This window comes from Penicillium arizonense (assembly GCF_001773325.1).
Source record: "Penicillium arizonense strain CBS 141311 chromosome Unknown PENARI_contig019, whole genome shotgun sequence".
NCBI lineage: Eukaryota > Fungi > Ascomycota > Eurotiomycetes > Eurotiales > Aspergillaceae > Penicillium > Penicillium arizonense.
This window is the reverse complement of record NW_019173296.1, coordinates 374,691-391,820: the sequence shown is the minus strand read 5'-3', so window position 1 is coordinate 391,820 and position 17,130 is coordinate 374,691. Positions and strand designations below refer to the sequence as shown.

General features: G+C 51.9%; 5 protein-coding genes across 5 annotated transcripts; 4 read left to right on the top strand and 1 right to left on the bottom strand.

The window, feature by feature from the left end:
• Positions 1 to 791: 791 nt before the first annotated feature.
• Positions 792 to 2,042, top strand: PENARI_c019G05895 (putative PHD finger domain protein; the record flags this gene model as incomplete). Its single annotated transcript, XM_022634793.1, has 1 exon — positions 792 to 2,042. The coding sequence occupies one exon, from the start codon at positions 792 to 794 to the stop codon at positions 2,040 to 2,042; it is 1,251 nt and encodes a 416-aa protein (XP_022485251.1).
• Positions 2,043 to 2,507: 465 nt separating this feature from the next.
• PENARI_c019G00660 (RPC34 RNA polymerase subunit family protein) lies at positions 2,508 to 3,627 on the bottom strand (the record flags this gene model as incomplete). Its single annotated transcript, XM_022634698.1, has 2 exons — positions 2,508 to 3,321; positions 3,383 to 3,627. 2 exons carry the CDS (start codon positions 3,625 to 3,627, stop codon positions 2,508 to 2,510), a joined length of 1,059 nt encoding a protein of 352 aa, XP_022485378.1.
• Positions 3,628 to 3,960: 333 nt separating this feature from the next.
• Positions 3,961 to 5,825, top strand: sti1 (Hsp90 cochaperone STI1; the record flags this gene model as incomplete). The annotated part of the gene is made up of 4 exons (XM_022634728.1): positions 3,961 to 4,025; positions 4,086 to 4,279; positions 4,329 to 5,620; positions 5,673 to 5,825. 4 exons carry the CDS (start codon positions 3,961 to 3,963, stop codon positions 5,823 to 5,825), a joined length of 1,704 nt encoding a protein of 567 aa, XP_022485241.1.
• Positions 5,826 to 7,886: 2,061 nt separating this feature from the next.
• Positions 7,887 to 12,637, top strand: PENARI_c019G10813 (uncharacterized protein; the record flags this gene model as incomplete). The annotated part of the gene is made up of 4 exons (XM_022634882.1): positions 7,887 to 8,093; positions 8,155 to 8,217; positions 8,269 to 10,942; positions 10,992 to 12,637. The coding sequence occupies 4 exons, from the start codon at positions 7,887 to 7,889 to the stop codon at positions 12,635 to 12,637; spliced, it is 4,590 nt and encodes a 1,529-aa protein (XP_022485430.1).
• A 1,932-nt stretch (positions 12,638 to 14,569) lies between these two features.
• On the top strand, positions 14,570 to 16,278 carry ugp1 (UTP glucose-1-phosphate uridylyltransferase; the record flags this gene model as incomplete). The annotated part of the gene is made up of 2 exons (XM_022634727.1): positions 14,570 to 14,662; positions 14,815 to 16,278. 2 exons carry the CDS (start codon positions 14,570 to 14,572, stop codon positions 16,276 to 16,278), a joined length of 1,557 nt encoding a protein of 518 aa, XP_022485268.1.
• Between the last annotated feature and the right edge of the window lie 852 nt (positions 16,279 to 17,130).

The window sequence follows — 17,130 nt, the reverse complement described above, 5'->3', positions numbered from 1 at the left end:
AGAAGTTCAAGACTGCTCACATGTTTAATTTGATTTATCCTACGCATCGAATTTGTGTTGTGTAAATCGAGGACCGGTGAATTGCCTTATGGAGTTAGTTTTGTCTCTTAGTTTTTGGAGACTCATAAAAGAGATTACGATTGCGTATCGAAGTCCGGATACATACGCCTATTGGCAGAGAAGCGGTGCTCATTCTCCACATTCTAAAGATCTTTCTCTGTTAGCATCTGTGTCGTGACATTTTTGAGATCTACAAGTAGACTGATCCAATATCCCTAGCTCCGGTAGTCTTCCAAAGCCTGATTAGGAAATCGTGGGATCGAGTAGACAAAGTATTCCTAGGAGCATCACGCAAAAAATGGTCATGTTGATTGGGCGGCCAAGTAGCAAGCTTCATTATAGCGCAATTAATGGCAGCCAGATTACCAGGATCCATAATCATATTGACAATGCCAGGTTTTTTTTTGATAAGACGATGGGGGTCATCTAAACGGGGAGGGGTACACCTGATAAGACTAGCGTGTTGCATTTTATTGATGTAGCTTAGTCAAGTCGTTTCTTGGGGCTGAGTCAGTATTGAGTCAGCGAGGATCGAACTTCGGCCAATTTGTCCCCGTGCGATGAACGTTATCACCGCGACCGAACCCCAAGCATCCATTTGTTCATCAAATATCTGACGGATCAAGACTCGTACCGAAGCTAGGGGTGATTCGGAACGTCGTTGACCACCACACGAGTCTCCAGCGCCCAGACACCAGCCAACCCCAACCCGCCCTGCGACCGCATCAAAAATGGCACACGGTGCGGAGGACTGTGCAACCGTGCTGGAGCAGTTCGTTCACGATGTGGCGAATCTTCCAGCTGAGATCAACCATTTGATGGAGGAGATTCAGGCCAAGGATAAGGCCATGCAGGAATGTCGCGCCACTATCAACTCGCGCGACGGAAGCATCCAGAAATTCATCAAGATGAACGGCAGTCTAGCGCCAAATCCGAAGGAAGAGCAATACGGCAAGACTATCCTGGAGAATATGGACCAATCCTTCGAACTGCAGACCGAGAAGATCCAGCTCAGCGAGAAAGCATGCGTTCTTCTCGATCGCCAGATCAAACGGCTGGACGTGCGCATTCGCGACCTGGTCAATGAAGGCCTCCTCTCCAACGACCCTCCTCTCCCATCTCTTTTCGATTCGAAGAACAAATACCGCAACCCGCCCAAGGTCTTCTTCCCTGACTCTACTCCTTCCGAAACCCCCGCCTACTCCGCACCTCTCAACCCGACCTCTGGAAATGCGAATCCTATTCTAGCAGCTGCCCAGCGCCTCAGCCAATCCACAGCGCCCCGTACTCCCGGATCTATCACCGTACCAGGTCAAACCGCGGCGCGCAGCTCGGCACCAGCTACACCAGCCCCCGCAGTCGTCCACCTCCAGCAACGACAGCGCGAGTCCTCCGCCGGAGCAGTGGACAGTAAGCGCCGCAGACTAAACCCATCCCTCAACACGCTCCCAACTGCCTCATCAAACCTGCGCCAATCATCTCTTGGTCCTGGCACACCGAAGCCCGGCACGCCTGCTGGTAGCCGTGCAGGCAGTGTCGGCCCACGCTCCAGCGTCGGCGTCAAGAAGGCACTGACAAAGAAGGTCGCGCCACATCACCAAGTCAAGAAACTCAAATCTCACCACGGCAAGCCGCTCAAGCGCTCTTCCAGCGCAAGTGGTCGCATCAAAGCGTCGAAGAAGTCTCCTAATGGCGAGGGCGAGGAGGATGATGATTCTATGCTTAGCAGTGCGGATACCTCCGACTCTGATAAGAGCGATGGCGGTGCGGTCGATGACGATTTGGAGGAGGATGAGGAGGATGAGGGAAATGAGGATTCGAAGGTCTACTGTACCTGCCGTACGGTTAGCCATGGGGACATGGTCGCTTGTGACAATGATGAATGTCCCTACGAGTGGTTCCATTGGAAGTGTGTTGGGCTTACTCGTGAGCCCGTTGGGACCTGGTACTGTGATGAGTGCAGGCGCACTCTGGGCAAGTAATCTATTCTATTCGTACTTTTGTTTTTCTATGATTTGCATGACGGTTGATATACCCACGGCGTTTGACGGAATTTCATGTTGTTAGGCTAGGCCGGGAGTCAACTGCTTCGGAATCTATACCTCTACCTTTGTGCCACTTTACTGTGCTAATTTTACTATTTTATGATCTGTTGAACAGAACCAAATTCGTATTGTCTAATATGGACAAATCTGGCTGTAATCCTGTAACCCCATCCCATCCCCAAGTGACGGGACCAAGAAGGAGAAATCCTTCGCAAGATCCCTCCCGTACGTCCAAGCAATGTGCAACAAGCCCCCAGTCTAGGGAAAGCCAGTGCCTAACCAAATCAAGTCGAAAACGCCAGCGCTATGCACACATATCCCCGTTTTTTTCTTACATGCAAACGTGTTGGCACACAGGAACATTCAGTGCGCCGAAATCAGATATTCGTGGAAAATGGCCACTCAGAAGCCGAGCCCGTTGCTCAGCCAGGGGTCGAAGTACTCGCAGGTCTCTGGGCTGACTGCGCCGCCGGGCGAGCAGAGTCGGAAGACTGGGCACTGGCCGCATGGTGCTTCGGTCATACCGTTCTTTACCAGATGCTTATTGGCAATAGCGAGGTCGTCGCCTTCGCTGGGTGGTTTGCGTTTTTGGTTGGCCTGTACGACGTTGGGGCTGTGGAGGGATCGGTAAAATTCGCCGGCTCCTAGGGAGACGAGCTTGTTGTCGTAACAGAGCATCTCCATCAATTGGACGACGCTCTCATCTCCCAGGCGCACAGGAGTGATGCCACTGCTGTTCACAGCGGCGGTGATCGTCTGCACGTTTGGGTATCCCTTGTAGCCGTGCGGATAGGGGAGGTAAGTCTTTTCTTCGGACTTGACGTCGGCCTTTCCGGAGGCGGTTTTGATGCGCTTGTTCCGGCCGCTGTCCGAGGCAGGCACTTCGTACCAACTCAATTTACTGACTGTGAATTCAATGAAGCCGGCGACAGTGTTAATGAAGTTGGCATCTAGCACACCGTCTGTAAACCACGCTCCGCCTGTAACCTCCTCGCTTGGGGCGAGGCCGGCCAGCATGTACATCTTCCGGCTGGGATATTTGACATTGTGCAGAGATTTGATGTAGTTTTTGCCCTCGAGGGATTTGAGACAGCGGTCGAGGATTGACTTGTGCAAGTTCGTGCGGCTTCCGATGTGTCGCACCCAAATGCCTGTCCGTCCTGTCGAGTGAATGACATTGTAGACCATGGCCTCGTCGGGAGAGAGGTTGCGGAGTCTGGAAGGGAGACTGGGTTAGCCGAGGTCGATGATCCAGGGTAATACCATGTAATGCCTACTTTTCAGCGTCCTCGCGGTCAATCAGCCTCCAGGTCAATTTTCCATCTTTCTGGAGGAGTCGGAAGAGATTTTGATCGACCAAGCTCTGGGTGCATTGCAACAGCAATGCTACGTCATTCTTCGGGATCACTTTGAGATTGAGGAAATCGTTCTGGTAGAAGAGGTGGTCCGGGTCGAACTCGCTCACGCATGCATCGTAGAGCTTGGAGGCAAGCTCGGCCACTTGGGACCCCGCGGAAGCCATTGTTGAAGATGCGGAGAGATCAAGGAAAGTCGAAGTTCATGCGAGAGGGCTGAGATCTCATGTTCAAGGGCGCATGGTTGGTTAGAGCAGCATGGTCGAAGTTGAGTCACGAATGAATCACAAACGATGTTTTTTGGACTTTTTCGCAGCGGGGAATGACTTTGGCCCGAAAGGGTTTAGCCCCGATAGCTTCAGTGTCAGCGTGGTGGCCTGAATGGTGAGGCTGCAACTACCTTGGAAATTTCGAGAAGCTGCGGGCGACAAAGCTCAACTTCAGTTCTGGTCTTGCTCCTTTGACCATATCACTTCATTTTCATATACCATACTTTAATCATGGCTGACGCTTTGAAGGCAGAGGGCAACAAGGCCTTCTCTGCTAAGGACTATCCTACTGCTATGTACGCGCTATACCCCACCTCTGACATTTGACTCCGTGGACCAAGACTGATACATCGCAGCGAGAAATTCACTGAGGCTCTTGCTATCGAACCTCAGAACCATATCCTCTACTCCAACCGCTCCGCTGTCTACTCCGCTCAGAACGAATACCAGAAGGCTTTGGAGGATGCCGAGAAGGCCATCGAGATCAAGCCAGACTGGTCCAAGGGTCACGCCCGTAAGGGAGCTGCCTACCGTGGTCTCGGAGATCTCTGTACGTTATTTCGAACAATATGCGCAGTGATGTTGCTAACAGACGGTAGTGGCTGCATACGATGCCTACAGTGAGGCTTTGAAGATCGAGCCTGGTAACGCCCAGGCCAAGTCTGGTCTCGATGCGACTCAGCGTGCTATCAACGCGGAGGCTACCGCAGACGGTGTTACTGGTGACCCAACCGGTGGTCTCGGTGGCATGTTCAACGACCCCCAGCTGTTCCAGAAGCTCGCCAACAACCCCAAGACCGCCTCCCTGCTCGGTGACTCCGAGTTCATGGCCAAGCTGCAGAAGATCCAGAAGGACCCCAACAGTGTTGGAGAGGAGATTCGCGACCCTCGCTTCCTCCAGGTTATGAGCGTGCTTCTCGGTATTGACATGAACTTCGGTGCTCCTCCCGAGGGAGCCGACTCTCCCATGCCTGATGCTAAACCCAGCTCCTCCCAGCCCAAGAAGGAGCCTACACCCGAGCCCGAACCCCAGGATGAGGAGGCTATTGCCAAGAAGAAGGCCCAGGAGGCCGGTGATGCCGAGAAGAAGATCGGTAACGACTTCTACAAGAAGAAGCAGTTCGATGAGGCCATTGAGCACTACACCAAGGCCTGGGAGCTGAACAAGGATATCACCTACCTGAACAACATTGGTGCCGCCAAGTTCGAGAAGGGTGACTACCAGGGCACAATTGAGACCTGCCAAAAGGCCATTGAGGAGGGCCGCGAGCTCCGCGCTGACTTCAAGCTGATGGCCAAGGCTTACACCCGCATTGGTACAGCCTACGAAAAGATGGATGACCTCACCCAGGCCATCGAGTTCTACAACAAGTCCCTCATGGAGCACCGCACACCCGATGCCCTGACCAAGCTCCGCAACGCCGAGAAGGCCAAGGTCACTGCCGAGAAGAACGCCTACATCGACCCCGCCGAAGCCGAAAAGGCCCGCGAGCTCGGCCAGCAGAAGTTCTCCGAGGGTGACTGGCCCGGTGCCGTCGAAGCCTTCACCGAGATGGCCAAGCGTGCTCCCTCCGACCCTCGTGCCTACTCCAACCGTGCCGCCGCCCTCATCAAGCTCATGGCTTTCCCCGGTGCCGTGCAGGACTGTGACGAGGCTATCAGCCGTGACCCCAAGTTTATCAAGGCCTACATGCGCAAGGGTACTGCTCTCATTGCCATGAAGGAATACAACCGGGCTTTGGACACTTTCGCCGAAGCCTCTGAGAAGGATGATGGCACCCACGCCCGCGAGATCGAGCAACAGCAGCAAAAGTGCCTGGACGCTCAGTTCAGTGCTCGCGCTGGTGAGACTGAAGAGCAGACCATGGCTCGTATCCAGAATGACCCAGAGGTAAGTTTCCACCGTTTTGGCATCTTTCGTCCGATACTAATATCCCTTCTAGATTATGTCCATCCTCCAGGACCCTGTTATGCAGAGCATTCTCCAGCAGGCCAAGAGCGACCCAGCCGCACTCCAGGAGCACATGAAGAACTCCCAGGTGCGGATGGGTATCCAGAAGCTGATGGCTGCTGGCGTTATCCGCATGGGACGGTAAATCCGGCTTGAGGATTGAAAGTTTTGGAAACGATCGACACGAGATATTTGCCATCATAGTTTATTCCATGTTGCTAAAATTCGATGACATACTTAGCATGCTATATTTTGACACCATGCCCTGGCTTTGGAGATCTATAAATGAAGCAATAAGTGACCTACTCGTAGTATTTCAGTAGCAGGCAGTGTCAATATTGAGCATTGAACATTGGCCTGTCTGCCATGGCCGAATATGACAAGCAGTGCAGAGGGTCCGTACATTGTATAACAAATATCAAACACGTACAGCCCCTTGCCCGTGTACAAGTTGGAATTGAGTCCAGGCTGACGCTTAAAATATACCTCTGCGGCCACGGCAACAAACAAGCTAATTCTCACATGTGATCTTCATGCTGTATACTTTAGCAGATCTCAGATAGTCGCCGATCCAACCCCGAAGAAGCAGAGAGAAAAAAAAGCGAGAAAATAGCGCCACATATAAGTGGGCGAGTGGGGTGTACACGAAGAATCAGATCTCACCGAACACCTTATCCAACCAATCGCAACAAGAGAGATACGATTCCCAGGCACAGACTGAACCTACAGAGCTACAGGGCGTACAGACTAACAAATAAACGAAGGAAAAAAGGAGGGAAAAGAGGCAAAAAAGCATAGTGTATGTGGCACGACAACTCCTGCAGTGGGAATAACCTCTGCATCAAGATCCCCGTAGCAAAAAAGAGCCCAGGCCCAACTCGAACAAGAACAAGTCTCGGCGCGGAATGGGGTGGGAGGGGATATGATAGATCAGATCATGCAGCATGCGATGCGGGTAGTACACAGTATGTTAGCAGAGCACAACTGCAGGTTTGGTTTTTCGTCAACACCGCTGGTATAGTATAATGCTGTACAGTACTAGCACTGCATTTCAAGCAAGTTGTCTGTTGCATCCTGTTGAGGTAGTTTAGACCGAGAGGATGTGTTCTCCGTATAGCATCACAAACATGCCACCGGGGTGGATCACCACCGAATCGGGTATAGATCGGAGTATAGCCTGTGATGTGCGGTCGATAGTCGGTGATTTTTGGGGGGGGGTTATATTGATTTCTCTCCTGGATGCAAGATGCATGCCACGTGTACTCCATTCTGTATGTGTAAGATGTGCAATTGGCACTTGAAATAGGAATGGGAGGGTCTCATGTTGAATCCCGATATTCCCCATCCGGCATTAGTGAGTATTGTCGCTGCCTGGAGCTGTTGCATGGAGCTGTAGGGCTGGGGGGTTTCTAGCGTTTGCCTGTTAGCCTCGGAAATAGCGATCCCCACTTGACTCTCTTGCGGATTGGTCTTGTGGTGGGTTCTGTGGGCTTTTTTGTGGCATCCACGCAATGTGAAGGGGGGATTGACCCTGTGGCGGTGCTGCTGTTCCACAGCTCGGGTCCAATGCAATAGTCGCTGTTAGTGGCTGGAGCCCCTGATCAGAAGGTCAGGGGAATGGTGTATTTGTTTGAAGTGTGTATACTGAGTACAGTAAAAGGAATTGGATGATATGAAGAGTAAATTGTGAATTGGTGAAGTAGAGAGAGAGAGAAGAGTGTAAGATACCTGATCGAGGTACGTCACTGATCTCCGATCGACCTCGGAGCTCGCGATCTTCCTCCCTGCAACTCCAATGGGAACTCTCTGCTGATTTTTCACTCTGTGATTTGCTTGTAATATATAGTACTAAATGCTCGGTAATATATCATATCATATCAATATCCAGCCCACGTAATTACCAGCCACAGTTCTCCTTGACGCAAGCGGCTGGGCAACCTGGGCAGCCCCAACTGGTCCTCTCCACCTTTTTCTCTTCTTCCCTTCTCTCTCCTCTCTACAGGTGCATAAACCCTACAGGTTACTACCTCTGCTAACCCTTCAGGTCCAGGTAAGCATGTCGGCATTCTTTCCCTTCCCCTCACCAATTCCAGCCACACCCACCTATTGGAGCTATCTCCGTCTAACCACTCTCCAGCCTAATCGAACCTCACCTGGCGACCACACCCCGATCCCCTGAGGGTTGTATTCGACACCAACCGGCGACATGGCGTCCGCCGACGCGGAGAAGACGGAGATGAAGATCGAGGGCACGGTCGAGGCCGCCGAGGAACTGTACAACGACCCGGAATCCCATGTGAACCCAGAGAAGATCGAGGAGATGGTCGTCGAGGATGCGCAACAAGCGGGCGTGCCGGCATACCAGTTCGACCCCGATGCTTCACCGGAAGACAAGGCCAATGTTGCGAAAGGGGTGCGTGAACGCGATTGTTCGAGTTACGTCTGGCGCATTCACCTTGCTGACATGTTTCTAGCGCTTGCCGCCGGATTTCCATCACCCCAAGAAGCCTGCGGGCGTTTCAGTAATCACGGATAAGGTGAGAGTGCTGTATCCCCTGCGCGTTCCATTACATGCTAATTCGGTCTAGGCCGATGGGAAATCAGATTATGATCTGCCTCCCCCGCAATCCGCGACCGCCATTATGGCCGAGGACGCGACATTGGCTGCGGAAGGGGAGAAGCCTGACGATGACGATCTACGATGGGCGCGCAATCGAACAGGGTGGGCTCCGAAATTCGTTACGGAGAAGCTGGCCAGTCTCGATGAGGAAGGCACGTTGCTTGATCACCAAGATTTCCTGGAGGGCAGACTCCCTGATAAGTTCTTCGGGGACTGGTATCACAATGCCGCAATCATCGTGTTCGCCTGTCTGTCCTCGTGGATGGTCGCTGTTCTGGGAGGTGGTATCGGGTGGGTGTTGATGGTCATGGCAGCATGCAGCACCTACTACCGTACCTCCATTCGCCGAGTGCGCCGGAACTTCCGTGACGATATCAGCCGTGAAATGTCCAAACAGCGCCTGGAGACTGACACTGAGAGTCTCGAGTGGATTAACAGCTTCTTGGTCAAGTTCTGGCCTATCTACGCTCCGGTGCTCTGCGACACTATCATCAACTCCGTCGATCAAGTCCTCAGTACCTCTACCCCGGCCTTCCTGGATAGCTTGCGCCTGAAGACATTTATCCTTGGTACCAAGCCTCCCCGTCTGGAGCACGTCAAAACCTACCCCAAGACCGAGCCCGACACTGTTATTATGGACTGGAAGTTCAGCTTCACGCCCAACGACACCATGGATCTGACTGCCCGCCAGATGAAAGACAAGATCAACCCCAAGGTTGTATTGGAGGTCCGTCTCGGCAAGGGTGTTGTTAGCAAGGGTCTCGACGTGATTGTGGAGGATATGGCTTGCTCCGGTTTGATGCGCGTCAAGGTCAAGCTCCAGATTCCATTCCCGCACATCGAGCGTGTGGACGTTTGCTTCTTGGATAAGCCCGAGCTTGACTACGTCTGCAAGCCCCTTGGTGGTGACACCCTCGGATTCGATATTAACTTCATTCCGGGCCTGGAGCACTTCATCAAAGACCAGATTCACGCCAACCTGCAGCCCATGATGTACGATCCTAACGTCTTCCCCATTGAGATTGCCAAGATGCTTGCTGGAAACCCTGTCGACCAGGCTATTGGTGTTGTGGCCATCACTCTGCATGGTGCGCACCAGCTCAAGAACCCCGACAAGTTCTCCGGTACTCCCGACCCGTACGCCGTGGTTTCTCTGAACAACCGCGCTGAGCTGGGCCGTACCAAGATCATGCACGATACGGATAGCCCCCGTTGGAACGAGACCATCTACGTTATTATCACCTCTTTCTCTGATACCCTGTCTATCGCTGCTTACGATTGGAACGAATACCGCAAGGACAAGGAAATGGGTACTGCTAGTTTCGCATTGGACAAGCTTGAACAGGAGCCTTCGCACGAAGGCATCTACTTGGAAGTGCAAGCTAGTGGCCGTCACCGCGGTGCCATTCAAGCCGATATCCGATTCTTCCCCGTTCTCGAAGGCCGCAAGTCGGAGAGCGGCGAGGCGGAGCCCGCCCCTGAACTCAACACCGGTATTGCTCAGTTCACTGTCGAACAGGCCAAGGATCTGGATGGAAGCAAGAGTCTGGTTGGCAAGCTGAACCCCTACGGTGTTCTGCTTCTGAACGGCAAGGAGATCCACATCACGAACAAGCTGAAGCGCACCAACAATCCTATCTTCCAGAATGCCTCCAAGGAGTTCCTCGTCACGGACCGCAAGAATGCCCGTCTGGGCCTGATCATCAAGGATGACCGTGATCTTATGGCCGACCCCATTATTGGCCGCTACCAGATTAAGATGAACGATATGATTAAGATGATGGACCGTGGCCAGCAGTGGTTCCATCTCCACGGTGCCAAGAATGGTCGCGCCAAGATGATGTTGCAGTGGAAGCCTGTTGCGCTGGGAGGCATCGGTAGTGCCGGATACATCGACCCCATCGGTGTCATGCGTTTCCACTTCAAGAGTGCTTCGAACCTGCGCAACCTGGAGGCCATGGGCAAGTCTGATCCCTACGCTCGTGTGCTGCTTTCTGGTATAACTCGCGGCCGTACTGTTACTTTCCGCAACAACCTTAATCCCGAGTGGGATGAGGTCGTGTACGTCCCTATTCGCAGCGCTCGCGAGAAGCTGACTGTGGAGGTCATGGACGAGGAGAGTATCAACAAGGACCGAACTCTTGGTTGGTGCGATCTCAATGCCTCCGACTTTGTCCGTGAGACCGAGACCGGCGAGTATGAAATAGATGATGAGAAGCAGCCTATCAGCAGCCCTCTCAAGATCAGCGGTGGTTCCCCCAAGGGTGTACTCCACTACACTGTTGCTTTCTACCCCACTATTCCTGTCGTCAACCCCGAGGACGAGGAAGAGGAGGAGGAAGAGTCCGATGCCCTTGGTGCTTCTGGCCCTGACGATACTCGGAAGAGCACCGATTCCAAGGTTAGGAGCAAGCACGCTAAGTCTGCTAGCATTGACTCCAAGGCTTCCAAAGCCTCGAAGGCTCTGTCCAATGGCACCGCTCCTAACGGCACTACCAATGGCGATAATAGCGCTAGCCGTAACAGTCTGGAAACAAATGGTTCGCGGCCTGCTACTGGACCCTTGTCTGAGACCGCATCTGTGCGGTCGATCAAGTCCATTCCCCGGACTTTCGTCAGTGCGGAGGATCTGGAGAAATATGGTATGTCTTATATGATTGGCTTTTGTCTTTTCACTGCTAACTTCTATAGAATCCGGTTTCATCGTGTTTAAGTTCCACGAGGGCCAGCTGGCTCATGCTAATGTCCAGCTGGAGGTCGTGATGGATGACTACATGTTCCCCGCATATGTCTCATCGAAGATTCACACCACAACTGCCAAGTTCACTGATGTCGGCGAGGCTTTCGTCCGTGAGCTCGAGTTCTCCAAGATCACCCTGCGTCTCGTCCACAAAGATGACCCCAGGGATTCCAGTGAGGAGCACACTGTCGCTAAGCTCACCGGCGACACCCTGCCCACCCTCATGCGCATACTGTACACTCCCACTGAGCTTGTCCTCCGCTCCAACTCCGGTGAGGTGAGCAAGGTCACTGTTAGTGCCCGCTACATCCCCACCCAGATGAAGCTCGACCCAATTGAGAGTATCAACAATATGGGAACCCTGCGTGTTGACATCCTTGATGCCGCCGAGCTCCCCGCCGCCGACCGCAACGGCTTCAGTGACCCTTACTGCAAGTTCCGCCTAGGCGACGAAAGCATCTTCAAGACAAAGGTGCAAAAGAAGACCCTCCACCCAGCCTGGAACGAGTTCTTCGAAACCCCCATCAAGTCTCGCATTGGTGCCAACCTCCACCTCGAAGTCTACGACTGGGACTTTGGTGACAAGTCTGACTGGCTTGGCGCTACTCCAATTGATCTCGAAATGCTCGAGCCCTTCCAAGCACAGGAAGTTTCCCTGCCCCTGGACGGCAAATCCGGCGTTATCCGCCTGAAGCTCCTCTTCAAGCCCAGCTACGTTATACGCTCCCGCCAGGGCTCCTCCACCTTCTCAGGTACCTTTGCCGTCCCCGGCAAGATTGTCGGCGCCCCCGTCAAGGGTGTCGGCTTTGTTGGCGGCAACGTTGTCCGCGGCGCCTCCTTCCTGAAGCACGGCCTCATGTCCCGTCTCCACAAGGACAAGGGCGAAGACGCCGCTTCAATCATGAACAGCATCGAAGAGCCCGAAGCCAAAGGCGACCGCCTAACTCCCGCTGCCTCCATCGCTGAAGCCCCCACCCCCAACGCCAACGGCGCCTCCTCCCCAAGCAGTCCGAAACGGGAACACAGCCGCAACCGCAGCACGGCCTCCCAGTTTGGCGACCGTCTCAGCGTCTTCGGTGGCAACAGTAGCCGTGCCGACGCAGGAACGGCTAACATCACCGTCGTCTCGGCATCCGGATACCCCACGTCGGCCAATGTGCGCGTTATCGTCAGCCGCCCAACCTCACGGGGCACAAAGGAACTCCACAAGACGAAAGCCCACAAGAACTCCTCCGGCAGTGTAACCTACGACGACTCTTTCCGCGTCCCCAACATCACCGCCGACAAGCAATACTCCATCAAGGTTGTCGACCACGCCACCTTCGGCTCGGACGAGGTCCTCGGCGAGGGGGTCTTCTTCGTTGACGATCAAGGTTCAGTCGCCGGCCAAGATAAGACTATTTCCGCTGGCGAGGGCGAGGTTATTATTCGCTCTAGCTTCGTGCAGTCCGAGTCCACTGTCAGACCGACTACCTCGCATTCGACTGCCGGCGCTAGTGATATCTCCGAGGGCGCCGAGAGTCCTGATTCTCGGAAGATGCCTCGCAGGAGCTTCTTGAGCAAGAGGGGTGGCGAGAGGAGTGTTAGTGGCGCGTAAGCCTCAATTGAGTTGGGATGAGATGAGGAGAGAAAGTCTCTGTTGGTGGAGAGTATATGAAAATATGATTTTCTTTTTGTCACATTGTTTACGTCTTTGCTTGTTGTTTCTGTTTGTATGCTGTTCTGGTGATATCCTTATTTCGTCTTATTCTTTTTGGCTGGGTTCTTACTCTTACCCCTTTTTCACTCTGCTACTGTGTTGAGCTAGATTATAATCTAGAAAGTGAAATGGAATGGTGTAAGAACCTTTACGAGTGTGGCTTGAGGTCCGATAGGGAATAAAGTAGATAGAGGCGAGCATAGCCCTATTTTAAGAAACTAATACGGAGTTCAGCCCCAAAAAGAAAACCTCACTATGGAGTACTGTATTGACTATTGAGGCTCTAGAGCATTATGTCTCGTCCTCCCTGATCGGCAATCCACGATGCTATACAAAATTAGTCGGGTCTTACCCCTAAGGCTGAAAAAGCCAAGACCTAGAAGAAAATGATCAATCAACACCCAGTGCTTCAACGCCATGTCTCAGACATTCCACACACTAACGCGGAACCTATCGTCCGCGAGGCTAATGTCAACTAGCTTGTTCTATTTGACCCTAGATATTACTGTATACCACTAATATTGTAACTAAGTTAATAATAATAGTACATGTATATGTATGTAATTTGGTACATCATCACACGTATTAAAGTACATACTGAAAATGTAGATATTGACTGTTGACAGCTTGGACCCCGGCGTGAACCCTTTCCCGAAAGTTTCCTGCACAGCCCAGAGATGATCTTTGATCTGCGGGGGTACGTGTTCTCTACAGTATGTATATGTAGATGTGTACTTGAGCTGAGCAGAGGATACGAGTATAGATACGAGGATATGTACCGGTAGCCATATGTACAGTACATGTACATTAAAGTCAAAATAAATTGAAGAAATCTGATATGAGACATATTCCAGAATGAAAATGAAAAGAAATCAAGTATTTTTAGTGTTGGGAACCTTGGAAGTGTTGGTACATGGTGGGGGTGTAATTTTGTTAGTCCCACACTTTTAGTCTAGACTACAGTGAATAGTGAACAGTGAACAGTGAACAGTTGAGGGTTAAGGGTTAAGTTACATTTGGTAGGGTCTACAGATACAGTGAGTAGACAGTAGAATTATTCTATTTTTTATTTTGCTGGTTTTATTCGTAGATACTTACGTTCACCGGTACTAATGTTACTTGTGTACCTGTGCACATGTACCAGCTGCATTCGGAAGTGTGTAGGTAAATAATTCACCCCTTTCAACGGTCCAACATTCCACGATATAATTAGCCCAAACGTGGCGAATCGGCAGGTGGTGAACCGAATGCCATTGAAGCCGAAACATTCGAGTCTGAAACTGCTCCAGTGCTAAGGGAATTAACCGGAGCTTGCATGGTGGGGCGTGAGGTTGAAAAGGGGGTCTGGACTGGTGTCCTCCGGTTAACAGTTGAGGCTGCAATGGCAATAAGCTGTATGAGCTTCAATGAGCTGCAACGAAGCTGCAATGAAGCTGTGTAGCTGTATCTAGTTGTAGCTGTAAGTATGTATGTAGCTGTAGCTGTATCTGTGGCGGTCTGAATACAGTGCGCACTGAGCTGTAGTAGCTGAAAACAGGGGAATGACGGCCAGAGATTAAATACCTTGACATATCACGGGATCCCCCACCTCTCCTTTATTATTTACATCTTCTCTCCTTCCTCCTCTTTTCTCTCCATCCTGCACTTCATATTCTGGTGAGTTCTGTTTGGTCGCACCGTCCCCTGCTTTGCCAATGACGGCAGCTTGACATCTTGCTTTTCCGAGATCGACAGTGGCAATTCCCCCCTCCTCCTTTATCTTAAGAGCCACCTTCCCTCCTACAGTTTCACTGATTCCAGTTCAGCAGTATCTTCCTTCTATAATTCATAATGGCCTCCAAGGCGATTCCTACTCATCTCCGCGCCCCTGTCGACGGTAACGACTTTGGTGGAAAGCACCACGGCAAGTCTCAGTCGCACATGGTAAGTGCCCAATCGTGGTTTCCAATGGGGTTGACTGGACTGTGGAGCTGTCAGCTTCACATTCCTTGCCTTCTATCGCATTTCTTTCTATCGCATTCATATACCTCGTTATGGCTTTATCCAACCCACTGACTCGTGTTCACTCTCACCAGGCTTTCGAAAATGCCTCCACTAGCGTTGCTGCGTCACAGATGCGTAATGCCCTCAATGCCCTGGGCGACAGCGTGACCGACCCCAACGAGAAGAAGCGCTTCGAGGCTGAGATGGACAACTTCTTCGCTCTCTTCCGCCGTTTCCTCAATGACAAGGCCAAGGGTAACGCCGTCAACTGGGACAAGATTGCCCCTCCCCAGCCTTCCCAGGTGGTCGCCTACGATGACCTCGGTGCTGATGCCAACGTTGAGTTCCTCAACAAGCTGGCTGTTGTCAAGCTGAACGGTGGCCTCGGTACCTCCATGGGTTGCGTCGGTCCCAAGTCCGTCATTGAGGTCCGTGAGGGCATGTCCTTCCTCGACCTGTCTGTCCGCCAGATCGAGCACCTCAACCGCACCTTCAACGTCAACGTTCCTTTCGTTCTCATGAACTCCTTCAACACCGACCAGGACACCCAGTCCATCATCAAGAAGTACGAGGGCCACAACGTCGACATCATCACCTTCAACCAGTCCCGCTACCCCCGTATCATCAAGGACTCCCTCCTCCCCGCCCCCAAGAGCTTCGACGCCCCCCTCCAGGACTGGTACCCTCCCGGTCACGGTGACGTTTTCGAGTCCCTGTACAACTCCGGTACCCTCGACCAGCTGATCGAGCGTGGCATCGAGTACATCTTCCTCTCCAACGCTGACAACCTCGGCGCTGTTGTGGATCTCCGCATCCTCCAGCACATGGTTGACTCCCAGGCCGAGTACGTCATGGAGTTGACTGACAAGACCAAGGCCGATGTCAAGGGTGGTACCATCATTGACTCCGATGGCAAGGTCCGCCTGCTTGAGATCGCTCAGGTTCCCAAGGAGCACGTCAACGAGTTCAAGTCCATCAAGAAGTTCAAGTACTTCAACACCAACAACATCTGGATGAACGTCAAGGCCATCAAGCGTGTTGTTGAGGAGAACGAGCTCGAGATGGAGATCATTGCCAACGAGAAGTCCATCCCTGCTGATAAGAAGGGCGAGGCGGACCAGGCCATCTACCAGCTCGAGACCGCTGTCGGTGCTGCCATTCGTCACTTCAAGAACGCCCACGGTGTCAACGTTCCCCGTCGTCGTTTCCTGCCCGTCAAGACCTGCTCCGATCTGATGGTCGTCAAATCTGACCTCTACCGTCTCGAGCACGGCCAGCTCGTCATGGACCCCAACCGCTTTGGTGGTGTCCCCGTCATTAAGCTGGGCTCTGACTTCAAGAAGGTCTCTGACTTCCAGAAGCGCATTGCCAGCATTCCCCGCATCGTCGAGCTGGACCACCTCACTGTTACCGGTCCTGTAAACCTCGGCCGCAATGTCACCCTGAAGGGCACCGTCATCATTGTTGCCACGGAGGGCAGCACCATTGACATTCCCCCAGGATCCGTTCTGGAGAACTGCGTTGTCCAGGGTAGCCTGAGAATCCTTGAGCACTAGATTTGATAAACCGTTTGCCTGGTATTTGCCAGGTCTCTGTTTGATTTGACTTGCTCTGGTGCATCGAGGCTATGGATTCAGGGTGCAAAAGAAGTACTTGTATTACTTTACAATAATCCAGCGTCTTTTTTCTTTCTTATTTGATTGTTTTGGGTCTTGGGTATTGGACTCCTTTCTTTGATTTCCCCAAGTACTGTCACGGTCCTGGTCTATCCTCAATGCATCTCAGTTTATTCATTCGTTTCAATTGTACATTGTAGTACTCCGTATGGGCATCGGCTTTTTTTTCCCCCGGCCAAATATCATCATATAGAACCCGAAATATGGTTAATGTGGGTAGAGCTCGTGATGGTCTCACTCACAGCCGCAACCATACGGAACGACTCATCAATTCCACTTCTCACCTTTCCATCATCAATTTCCATCCAGAACATAGCCACCATAGTTAGACAAGGTGATAGGCGGGTAAAAATTCCTAGTGATCTCAATCAACGTCATATTCAGGCAATACGAGCCACCGGATTTGCCCTAAACATCAGGAAAGAAGACCCAGTCCCGGTAACCTGTCAACCACCAGTTCATATACTTCGATTCATATCTGATCCTTGATACCCGGACTTCATACTTCCAGTCGATATGAAGTCCTGATCTTGTACAGCTACCTTCCTCATTCTTTATTCTTTATTTTCATTCTTTGCTCTGGTTTCTTTCATTTTTTTGTGTATATCTGCATCCTCTGAGTACATATCTCATTTTCACATATTTTCTTTTCGACCGTACATATTTCATTGATTTTTTGTCTTATACTCACATACAGTTCTCATATTCACATACATCCATCCATCGCATCGG